This window comes from Chlorocebus sabaeus, chromosome 8 (assembly GCF_047675955.1).
Source record: "Chlorocebus sabaeus isolate Y175 chromosome 8, mChlSab1.0.hap1, whole genome shotgun sequence".
Lineage (NCBI taxonomy): Eukaryota > Metazoa > Chordata > Mammalia > Primates > Cercopithecidae > Chlorocebus > Chlorocebus sabaeus.
Genome location: NC_132911.1, coordinates 142409536 through 142421872, shown reverse-complemented (window position 1 = coordinate 142421872; position 12337 = coordinate 142409536). Strand labels below are relative to the sequence as shown.

The following is a 12337-nucleotide window of genomic DNA, read 5'->3' as shown; positions in this document are numbered from 1 at the left end:
TTTTCATTTAGTTAACAAGTAGTTCTGCAAGGCAGCCTTGTTATCCCCCATGCCTAGACTTGGAACTAGCCCCAGAGAGGCAATGGATTTGCTTAAGACCCCAGTTTGTAGCTACAGGAATCAAGTGAGACCCAAGCAGCACCCCACACCCTATATGGCAAGCCAGCTTTCCTCTGATCATTACCCCCAACCCCACCTCTTCATCTCTCCTGCCTCTGAGTTGCAACATCCTCCAGCAACCCAAGCTCAAAGTGATCTCAGCTCCGGTGGGTAAGTCTCCTCTCCACCAAGAATCCGAGTGGACATTAGTTTTGTATTCTTCACTTCTCTGATCCCTTCGCCATGTCCAGCCACATAAAATCAGGTCTCAGAGAGGGAACCTGTCTTGTGAGCAGTGCTGAGGTCCACAGCAGGCAGCCGTTTGGGACAGGTGGTCTAAGATCCTGGAGACAAGGGAGAAAGGAGAGTTCCATGGACCCTAGGCTCTCTTCTCACTCCACTCTAGGTGGCCAACATCCTTTCCATGAAGACAACTGTCAGGGTGGTTCCAGTTTTTACACTTTTCCCCTGCTCTCTCCAAAGTTAGTTTTGTTGACTTGCAGCCACAGGAGTGAGTGGGAGTGGAGATAATACTGTGTGGCTGGGCATGGTGGCTCACACCTGTAATTCCAGCTCTGTAGGAGGCCGAGGCAGGAGGATTGCTTGAGGTTAGGAGTTCAAGACCAGCGTAGGCAACAAAGTGAGAGTCTGTGTCTACAAAAAAATAAAGCAACCTGGTGCAGTGGTGTGTGCCTGTAGTCCAGGCTACTTGGGAAGCTGAGGCAGGAGGATCACTTGAACCAAATATTTTGAGGTTATAATGAGTGAGCTATGATTGCGCCACTGCACTCCAGTCTGGGAGACAGAATCAGACCCTGTTTCTAAAGAAAAAAAAATACTGTGTGCAGCAAAGGTCAGCTTCTTTGCTTATAGAAATGGCATCTGAGGGGAGCCCAGGCCCTGCTCACTGATGGCTATCTTGTTTCTGTGATGAGTTCTGAGCTGCAGGAAGCCGAGGTTCTGGGAGGCTGTGGGCTGCACTGGTGTACCTAGGCCTGTGTCCCACTGCCTATGACTTTGTGCTGTTTTGTTTGTTCAGGGGGAGCCAGGAGAACTGGGAGAGCCGGGGCTTCCGGGTGAGGTCGGCATGCGGGTAAGTGTTGCTATGAGCTGGGCCCTTCTGATGTTCCCAGGGGACAAGGCCCAGTGCAAAGCCAATTGCTTTAGGTGCTGAAGAGATGCTCAGATAGGCTCCCTGCCTCCTCTTCTCATATAACTGCATGCACATTTGTGTGTGTATATCCACACATAAATGATTTTTCCTAAATTTTTACAAAAATGTATTTATATCATACTTGGTCATTTATCTTTGTTATTTAACAAGAGATGAGAGACATATTTCTATGTAAATACAGATAGGCCCCACACATTCTCGTAATTAAGACATAGAGTTGGATGTATTGGATGTATCCAATCATACATGGATATATTGTAATATATAACATCCATACGGATGTATTGTAATATATAACATCCATACGGATGTATTGTAATATACAACATTCCCCTATCTATGGTCCTAAGGACTATACTAATGTCATTTGTTTTCCACTAAAATTAATGAAGCACTGAATATGCATGCATGTGTCCATTTGTGTGTTTCTCCTTGTCTACTATATTTTTATTGCAGTAGGATAGATTAAAAATGGGGATACCCTTGGCTGAATGAATGTATGTTGTTATTTTAGCAGACTTTAATAGGTATTTCCAAACGAGTTGTCCAGAGGCACTAGCATTTCATGGTCTGGTTAGCAGAGGCACCTCCAGGTCTGCAGACTTCTGCTGAGCTATTTGTCAGGACTTGTCCAGGCGGTACTGAGCCCATGGCAAAGTGTGAATGATGAGCCCTAGGAATCAGTTGTTATGTTTCAGAAGCTGTGAACATATCCAGGCCAGGTCATGGGGAGGCCGACGGGCACAGGGGGAGTGAAATGGAATAGTAGCATCTGGCCTCATGGTGGTTCATAGGCACACACCTTTCGCTGTTCCTTCAAGTCAAGAGAATCTGGGTGTGAATCAGGGCTCCACCAGGCAGCAGATGGCATGACTTCTAAATAGATAAGGGAAGCAGAGGTCGAGCGGGTGTCTGCTGGCGAGATCTGTGCCAGCAGCATGGGCAGCACTTGGTGGGATGTGAGCTAGCAGCTCTTGTCACTAAACATGGGACTGGCTGAGCTGTACAGCTGCACTTGTCTTTCTTTTCCATCCCTGAAACTTTTCTCTGTAAATGCTCTTCGGCAGGGGCTCCAAGGACCGCCTGGACTCCCCGGACCTCCCGGACATGTCGGAGCTCCTGTAAGTGAAGACATTTTTCTGGGCAGGGGTTCTACCCCTTCTCCGGGAATCAAAAACCGGGTTCTAGCAAGTTCCTCCATCTGCATCTAGACAATAATGCTGTTTAGCCTTACTGATGCCAGTGAAGTGTTGGTATCTCCTTTCTTAGACCAGAAATTATTAGATGTTACAGTACATAAGAATCACCCAGAGAACAGGTTTAAATGAATATTCTTGGGACCCCTTTCTCCCATCAAGAAGCAGGGTAGATCCCAGGAATCTGCATTTTTAACCAGCACCAAGGATTTTTGACACTTGATCTAAAGAATTCATTTTCCCCAGCCTGTCCAGTACTGTACTCTTAGAAGAAGAATAGAGTCTACTTAATTCTTAGCCCCTGGAACAGTGCCAGACACATAATATGTATTCAGTAGGTCCAGTGAATAAAGAGGTGAACAAACAGATATGGTGTACAAGGAGCAAAGTAGCTTCTCCAACATCTAACACTATTCTTGATTCTCTATAAAGACACATGCTCACATATGTTTATTGTAGCGCTGTTTACAATAGCCAAGACTTGGAACCAACCCAAATGCACATCAGTGATAGACTAGATAAATAAAATGTAGGACATATATACCATGGAATACTATGCAGCCATAAAAAAGGATGAGTCCATGTCCTTTGTAGGGACATGGATGAAGCTGGAAACCATCATCCTCAACAAACTAACACTGGAACAGAAAACCAAACACTGTATGTTCTTACTCATAAGTGGAAGTTGAACAATGAAAACACATGGACACAGGGAGAGGAACATCACACACCAGGGCCTGTCGGACATTGGTGGGCAAGGGGAGGGAGAGCATTAGGACAAATACCTAATGCATGCAGGTCTTAAAACATAGAAAAATGAAAGAAGCGGTGTAAAATGTCATTTTCAAACAAAGCAGCTTGAGTTGCCAGGGAGACATTGAAGACCTCTGATCTCTGTGTGTGTGACCAAAATATTTAGGTGGAATTAAAACAGCAAGGATGTCCACTCACCCTGTAGGTCTGGATGGCCCTGCAGATGCTCTACTCTTTAGGACAGCATCTTGTGGCCTTGGCCCTGCACCCTCTCTAGGTCAAAGATGTGTATATAATTCCTGATATCAACAAGGAGGCCTGGGTGGCACCTGCTATCTCTACCATCTTTTCCATAGAATGCCCCAGGGTCTCTTCTCCAAGAAAGGAGAGAAAAGGGAGTGGAGCCCACAGGGAGCTCACATAGTTACATAGGATATATTCCTGCTCATCCGGCAGGTGCCTGCCCTGTGCCATTGCCTGGCCTACAGGCTGCTGCCCAGGGAGGAGCTATGCTTTCGTCAGCTCATGTGGGTGGCCCCAGTGCCCCACGGTGAAATCTGTGCACCTGGGAAGAGCAGGCACATGCACTGCTGAGCCTTCTGCTTCTCAGAGTAGGGCAGTAGCCTTCAGACACAAGCCCTACCAGATTCCTGTGCTAAACGAGAGATCGTCACAGTCACTCACTGGGTCAGTTAGTCATTCAACAAATGTGTATTAGTGCCTACCAAGTGACAGGCTGTGTTCTAGACTCTGGGGATATCATATTGAAGGAACTGCCCTGGTGGGGCTTACGTTCTACCTGGGGGAGACAGAAAATGCAGCGTCCAGGGCTGAGTACTATCAAGAAAGTAAAGCGTGGTAAGAGGGATCCAGTGACGATGGACGATGGAGTTGGGGGAAGCAGGGGGATCATGTTTTGGATCCTGCACTCAGAGAAACCCACATCCTGGCTGACATTCCCACCTAGTCTGCACACAGAGGGGCAGGGAGTCCACAGCACAAGGTCTGGGTGCTGCTCTAGACAAAGGCAGGATGAGCAGTGGGGACAGACAGTGACCCATCCCCGAGGGAGGAGGGGTGATTGGCTTCAAGGAGCCGTTCTCTGATTCAACGTTGGGACCCTTCCTGGGAGCCATGGTCATGCGGCATCATAGGCATAGTGTGGTGGGGGAAATGACTTTGAAGTCACATATCTGTCCTTGGCCACTTGAGTTCAGGAGCCAGGCTATGTCCCAATCTATGGCCATGAGGACCTGGATAGCCCAAACCAAGGGACAAGCCCAGGAACTCAAGTCATACTCTGGAAGTGGCCTGCCTCTGCTGCCCAGGGCCAGACCACGCAGCAGCTGCTTTGTGGCCTTAGACTACACAGAGAGACAGGGTCCTCACCATCACCATCCCTGCCACCCTGGGCTGGAAGCTGCCAGGCAGTTTCTCCATGGACACCCCCATGGTGAGCACAGACAAGTCAGATTAAGATGTTGGGTCACTGCTCTTTCTTTTTGCCCCAGGGCCTCCAAGGAGAACGAGGTGAAAAGGGAACTCGAGGAGAAAAGGTATTTATAGTCTGCTCTCATTGTTCAATACAGCTTTCCATAGAAGAGAGGGTGCATGAGACCATCTGCTCTGTGTATGCTTGTGTGTGTGTATACACATGTGTGTGTGCATGTGTTCACATGTGTGTACATGTATGTTTGCATGTGTGTGTGTGTGCATGTGGCAGGCGAGGGCTGGTGCAGACAGTGGTACTTTCCTACCCTAAATGTAACTTGTGCCGGGAAGGCTGTGGTCTCAGTACCTGCAGGTATTGTCATCCTCTGCACCAAGGTGGAGTTTAGGGTTTCCAGACCAGACAGGTTTTAAGAGAGCCCTGGATTGGACTCCGAAGTCCCAGTTGCTGCCTCATAGGACTCGTATCTTACTTGGCACATTACATAACTTCTCTGCTCCTCAGTTACCCTGGCTCTCAAACAAATGGGAGAATGAGTGGTGACAGGAGTGACATTGGTGACCTGCATTTGAGCCACAGTCACCAAATGTGAACTGGCCCACACTCGGGCTCTTACATGCAGATTGCCATGCAACCGACACGTCTGAGGAGGCCCAGGTGGAGGCTCCTTAGTGACTGCTGGCAGGTAACGGTGGAAGAGACCTCCGATTGGATTCCACCACATGTGCTGGCATCGCTGATGGTTCGAGGTTCCCCTGTGGGGTGGCGGGGGTGGCTGCCCAAGCGCGGCAACTCCCACCCAGCTCCACCTTCCCAAACTGCAGCTGCTGCTGAATTTTCAGTTTCTCCTCCTGGCCCCATTCATTGAGTTCCTTATGATCTGGAGCAGTGTGTCCCAAGAGCTGGGGCTAGGCCCTCTCGCCTAACCCATGTCTGAGACGCTTTGTCGGGGTCTGCCCCATGCTGTCGTCCTGCACGATGTGACTGTCTAGTTCCACAGGAACTTGTTCTTCACCCTTAATTTACGTTTAAGATATTTGAAAAATAGTGAAACAGCTTGTGATCCTGCCATCCTGACACAACCACAGTGGGCACGTAGGCATATTTCCTGTGGGAATTCTTTTTTTTTTTTTTTTTTGAGACGGAGTCTCGCTCTGTTGCCCAGGCTGGAGTGCAGTGGTGCAATCTCGGCTCACTGCCAGCTCCGCCTCCCGGGTTCGGGTTTAAACCATTCTCCTGCCTCAGCCTCCCGAGTAGCTGGGACTACAGGCGCCCGCCACCTCGCCCGGATAATTTTTTGTATTTTTAGTAGAGACAGGGTTTCACCGTGTTAGTCAGGATGATCTCGATCTCCTGACCTCATGATCTGCCCACCTCGGCCTCCCAAAGTGCTGGGATTACAGACGTGAGCCACTGCGCCTGGCCTCCCGTGGGAATTCTTACGCATGGGGAGTGTCCCTCCACAGCCACATCATCCTGTATTCCATGCTGCCTCCTGTTTGCTGTTCCGACATGCAGTGTTTTCTCCATGCTGCTGTAGAGTTTTTAGAGTTTGTTATAAATGACTGCACAGCATTCCATTAAGTGAATAAACCATAATTCAGGTACCCATTCCCCTGGTATTGATCATTCACAATTGCTTCCAGTTTTTCACTTTCAAAAAGAATGCTGCTGGGCGCGGTGGCTCATGCCTGTAATCCCAGCACTTTCGGAGGCCAAGGCAGGCAGATCATGAGGTCAGGAGATCGAGACCACCCTGGCTTAACATGGTGAAACCCCATCTCTACTAAAAATAACAAAAATTAGCTGAGCTTGGTGGTGGGCCCCTGTAGTCCCAGCTACTCGGGAGACTGAAGCAGGAGAATCGCTTGAACCCGGGAGGTGGAGGTTGCAGTGAGCCAAGATTGTGCCACTGCACTCCAGCCTGGGGGACAGAGCAAGACTCTGTCTCAGAAAAAAAAAAAAAAAAAAAAGCTTTGTTGGGCATTTTAAAGCTTATAGTTTTGTTTATTTATTTTCAAATTTATGATTATTTCCTTAGGCTGCTTTCCCAGAAGTGAAATTACTGGTCAAAGCCAATGAACCTGTCTGTGGCTTTCCAAAAGGTCCTTTTTCATTCAGGGAGGCAGGGACTTGCCTCGATCCCCAACGCAGGCTCCCAAACATGATTTTTGTTTGTTTGTATATTAAATTTTAATCATTTTAAACTTTAATAAGCAAAACCCTTTCCTCTTTCGAGAGCTTTCACATGTGTCTGTAGATTTGTTTGCTGGTCAGCTCTCACTGTGGGCCCTCTGCTCCCTCCCTCACATGGTGAGGACATAAAAGTGGCATTTGGAGTAACTGAGGCTCTGGGCACACAGGAGCGTGGGTTGCTCTGCAGGTCCAGTGCTCGAGGGAGCAGGGGTCTTCTTTCAATCCCTGTGTAGCAGAGAGTGGAGTTTGAGGAACTGCCCCACAGCAGGGTCGGGCTGTAGAAGCCAGAGGAAGCTTGAGACTCACATCCAAAGTGTGCAGCTCAGCAGTGATTTGGGCAGAAGGCCCCAGGCATGTGGGGGTCACACGCTGGCTGTCACCTGAGGGTGCAGTCAGAGGTGGAGCCTGACCCTGGCCTGGAGTCTGCAACAGGCTTCCAGGCATCCTGTCTTCCCTCAGCACCCACAGAGTGCCTGGTGCAGGCCCTCCATCAGGGTCCCGAGAGTTTAGCGGGCAACACCTGCCAACACATGGCGGATATTTACGATGTCAACTCAACACATGGCTGCAGGTGTGCAGTGCTTTACTGTCGAGCGGGGGCAGAGGTGCCTTTGATATGCATTTGCTAAATCAATAAATGAATAAGAGATGACTCCTTCAAATCACATGTCCTACGGCCAGATCCCCTGTAAGGACAATGGATGAATCCAAGGATGGGACCCACCCAAAGGACAGGAGCACAGGCAGAGCCAGGTCGTGTCAAGACAAGAGACAGCCGTACTTGAAGGGGATTTGGAGGTGAAAGACCCCTAGCGCCTTGGTCATCAGAACCAGATCCAGTACCAGTGTGGTGCCTCGGGGGGCAGGCAGAAGCCAGGATCAGCCTGGGAAAGCGCTCCCCAGACAGAAGGTGGTGGCTTCTCCACTTGTCTGAATCCTGGGCTGGGCCGGGCCTCTCAGGGGAAGGCCACTCGGGGGCCTGTGGTGGTTCTGCTCCTGGGGCTTGTTTACCTCATCTGGGTTTGCTGTTCCATGAGCCAGCAGTCCAGGAAAGTGAGTGTAAGTCACACAGCACTCATCTAAAGTGCAAAAAGAATGTTTTTTGTTTGTTTTGTTTGTCTGTTTTTTAAAGAATATATATTTTTCAACTGGGGGGCCTGTCCCCAGCCTCAGTGTCTGCAGCCAGGCCACACGCAGCGCCGGGGCTTTGCAGAGGTGCCTCGCAGCGCTCAGTGCCCTCTGCCTCATGAAGAAACATTGAAGACGTTCTGAAGAAATCCAAAACTATGCGTTTTCTGTTGTTGTTTTTTATTTTATTTTATTTTTTCTGAGACGGAGTGTCACTCTGTTGCCCAGGCTGGAGTCAGTGGTGTGATCTTGGTGCACTGCAACCTCCACCTCCTGGGTCCAAGCAATTCTCCTGCCTCAGCCTCTCCTGAGTAGCTGGGACTACAGGCACGCGCCACCATGCCTGGCTAATAAAACTATGTTTTAAGTACTATTTTCTTCAATGTACCATAAAGAATCCAAAAACTACAAGCATAATCTCTGACCTAAGAAACCTACAGTGTGATTAGAAATGTGTGAAAAGGTGAATGGATGTACCCGTTCCTGTATTCTATTAATTGCTTCAGTCAGGTGCCCACCCACCCAGCCATCCAGCCACAAAGATTGGTATAAAAATGTTTTTCTCTCCCTCAGAAGTCTTCCTGGGTTTCCCTGGACCTGTGCTGTTAGAACCCCTACCCTCTTCAGCTGATGACCTTGGTCACCCACATGGTATTTGTTTGCCTTTCAGCCACCCACCCCCACACACATATGTAGACCCTTGGATTTTTTTTTTCTTTTTTTTTGGTGTATGTGTGTGTGTGACAGAGTCTTGCTCTGGCCCAGACTGGAGTGCAGTTGCGTGATCTCTGCTCACTGCAAGCTCCGCCTCCCAGGTTCACGCCATTTTCCTGTCTCAGCCTCCCGAGTACCTGGGACTACAGGCGCTTGCCACCACGGCCGGCTAATTTTTTGTATTGTTAGTAGAGATGGGGTTTCACCATGTTAGCCAGGATGGTCTCGATCTCCTGACCTCATGATCCACCCGCCTTGGCCTCCCAAAGTGCTGGGATTACAAGCATGAGTCACCGCGCCCGGCCGACCCTTGGATTTTTAACATAAGGCACCTTATTCACCTCTGGGTCTTCCCTGCCTGAGCTGGTACCTGCAGCGCAGTCTGTGGCCAGTCCTCTGTGGACACACGTGTGAGCACTGGGCCCAGGTGAGAGATGATGCAGGAACCAAGATCGAACTTAGTGTGCAGAGTGCCTTCACCCACAGGTGTGGACTGGGACTTTTTGGCGATGTGCAGATGGGTTTACAGCATGTACTCCACGCTCAGGCTTGGTCGAAGCCCTGGGAGTGGATGAGACCGCCAACAGGAAGCTGCCTGGACCACGGTACATTAGCCAGGAAATGTCACAGGGAGAAAATGCTCACCAAGGGTCCAGAGCAGGAACCATCTCCACTGGAACAATGATCCCCGCGCCTCCTGAAGGCTTTGGGGGCTTCAGGTGAGCTTCTAAGGTACGGCACAGTCGGCTTTCCCAGAGAAAGGAAGAGCTCTCCGCAGGCCCTGGGGGGCCAGGTCTGCCACTGGGACAGCTGCTGCAGCTACTGGAGCCTCAGTTTTCTCACTTGCAGGATGGAAATAGTAATGTTTTCTCCGAAGCTGTTGGAAGGTGGATAACAGGAACAGTGTCCGGTCCATAACCGAGACATTCACAAACATTTCTTTCTTTTTCCTACTTGCTTCGAGAGAGATTCAGTCTGTACACACTCAGTGTTTTATTCTTGCCAAAACACTGTTTGGAAGCAATAGGCTTTTTTCCATGGAGCATTAGACCTTTTTCCAGCAAGCTTTTAGAGTCTTGCTTTAAGACTTTTGTTCAGTCAAGAAACACCACAGTTCTATCAAAATCCTAAGTTATCAGACTTGGAAAGGGCTGTAGAGAAGCCGGGGGAGCACTGCTGATTGTAAAGCCGGGGAAACTGAGCCTAGAGGCCATGTGTTTCCTGACGCCCTGTGGCCTGTTAGAAAGCCAGCAGGATCCAGAAACTCCTCATTCCCGGTTTGGGCCTTCCCGTCTGTGGCTTACCAGGCCTGAAGTTTCACCAGAAAGGTAGAATGCTGGCGTATTTCCCCTAGGCTGTCTCCTTTCTGGTCGGGCCATAGTTCTACCTGCTGCAGGAGGCTCCTTTGGGGTAAACTCAGGAAGGGAGGACCACCCGCTGGTGAGGTGCAGGGAGTAACCTCAGCCATGCCCCCATCAGCTTCTGAGTCCCTGCAGCCTGCACCAGCTGACGTGGCCACGGCTGGAGCAACCCTGCACTGTGATCCTGGAGCCTGCATTTGAATTCCAGCTCGGGGCTCTGTGAGCAGTGTGACCTGTGCAGCATTATTTAACCTCCAAGTCCCAGGTTTCTTCACTGCAGAGAGTAATTTTATCTCCTTCGTAAGGATGTGATGAGGATTCCGTGAGTTAATATTTACAGAAGGCTTAGAAAGGTTCTGGGCAGCATGTGCTTTATATATGTTGTTTGAGGACAGGGAGAAAGGAAAGCAGATACCGAGAAGCGGTGAGGATGAGCCCGCAGCTCTGAAGGTCAGCTTTGCGCTGGCTCCGACTCCCTTGCTGATGTGCAGGTGACTCACAGAAGAGCTGGCTCCGCTCTGTGCCTCTGTTTCCCCACCCGTCCAAGGAAGAGCCTGAGTTGCGTGATGCCGAACGCCCCTTTTCAGCTCTCCTATTGGTGGGTGCTTACAGTTTATTTTCTCAGGAACCTCTCTGATTTCTTACATCAGCAAGTAGGTTTCCATCTTGCCTTGGAAAAAGCCCTTCTAGCTGCCTGGCCTTGCCCGGCATGGGGTGGGACAGTGTCTCAGCCCTGCCTTAGCAGAGATGGCCACCATCGTCCAGCACTGAGGCCACCTCTAACAGAACCCAGGGCAGGGCGTTCTCTGTAAAGTGGGGAGACAGCCCTTCATTTGGGGGTTTTCCAGATCATGTCTCTGCTGGCACAGTGCGGCGATTGAAGGCTTTGGAGGCATGAGGAGGTCCAGGTGGCAGAGCCCAAGTGGGCTGTCCAGGAAATTGTAAGGTGAATCCAGCCAGGCACAGAGAGGAGTCTACTCATGAAAAGGGCCAAGCACTGGGCATTGAGGATCCTGTTTCCATCTAGAAAACCGTATCCCCCAGACAATGTAGGGTGACTAAACATTCCAGTCCTGAGGCTCCCCAGGTGTCCTGCCCTGGCTCAGAGCAAAGGAGGGGCCTCAAAATGGGAAGAGCACCAGTCTTGGAATCAGAAGAACTAGGCTGTCCCCCTGGCTGGGCCTCCACAGTGCAGGTACCTTAGATAAGTTTTGGACCTTGCTGGCCTCCATGTCCGTATTTGACATTGAGGGGTGGATGGTGATGCCTCTCCCAGTTAGTAGCTCTAAGAATCTGATGAGTTATGAGAGCAAGCGCAGGGCTTGGCACCTGGTAGAAGCTCCCTAAGTAATTAACAAAAGGGAGTTGGTGTTTTGAAGGGACTGAAGCCGCAATCCACCCTGCAGACATGGACACTTCTGTCTTTTCCATTTGGGGTCCCAACACAGCCTTATAAAAAGTCATCAATAAGTCTCACCCCCAATTTGTGTTGCTCTTGAAAGGTTGGCAGTGTCACACACTAGGTGTGACTGTGATAAGTATTTGCTGGGTACCTGCTGTGTGCTGGGTGCCTAGAGATGCCCACATTCATCTTCACACAGTTGCCTTTATGGAGCAGCCACTTGGCAGCTTGAGATCTCAGGTACCAAGTCCATGGGTAGCTCCAGGACTCATCCCGAGGTACCTTAGGATGTGCTGCTCCTAGAACAGGGTGGGGGTGGAGTCCCCACCGGGAGGACAAGGCAGCCCTTTGGGTGGAAGTCCCTGGGAATGGCCATCATTAGCTTGGAGGTGTCTGAGTGGGAGCAGCCAAGGTGGCTCTCAGCTTCTAAGATACCATCTTTCCCCTTCCCAAGGAGACCACAGGGTGAGGGCATGGATTCCTTTGTTGGGTGAGCACAGTAACATAATTGGGTGGGTGGGAGCTGCCTGAAGACTTCTGTGTTTCATTCATCTTCCTCTCCTGAGGCCACATTATGTGATCTGAGTACAGCAGGGAGCTCACTGTTGAACTGTTGAGTTCACGTCAGTCCGTACAGTGCCTGCATCTGTTATGTCATGAGCATCACTGTACGCCAGGCCCTGCAGGGGGTAGAAGACAAATCACATCCAGGCCTTGACTCTTAAACTCACTGCCTAGAGGGGAGGGTAAGATTTGCAAAGTATAGGACAAGGAGAGCCTACGTGTCAGGAGAGAGGAAGAGATGAGATGGAAACTGAATTCCAGAAGAAAGAGAAACCACTTCTGGAGGGGGCTGGAGAGACA

General features: G+C 50.0%; 1 protein-coding gene across 2 annotated transcripts in view; it reads left to right on the top strand.

Annotated features, from left to right (window-relative positions):
• COL22A1 (collagen type XXII alpha 1 chain) overlaps positions 1-12337 on the top strand; it is a 327564-nt gene that overhangs the window by 134528 nt on the left and 180699 nt on the right. For both annotated transcript variants that reach the window (XM_008001616.3, XM_073018373.1), the window contains exons 14-16: positions 1139-1192; positions 2341-2394; positions 4734-4778. In XM_008001616.3, coding sequence (XP_007999807.3) covers positions 1139-1192; positions 2341-2394; positions 4734-4778 — 153 coding nt within the window. The remainder of the gene's footprint in view (positions 1-1138; positions 1193-2340; positions 2395-4733; positions 4779-12337) is intronic.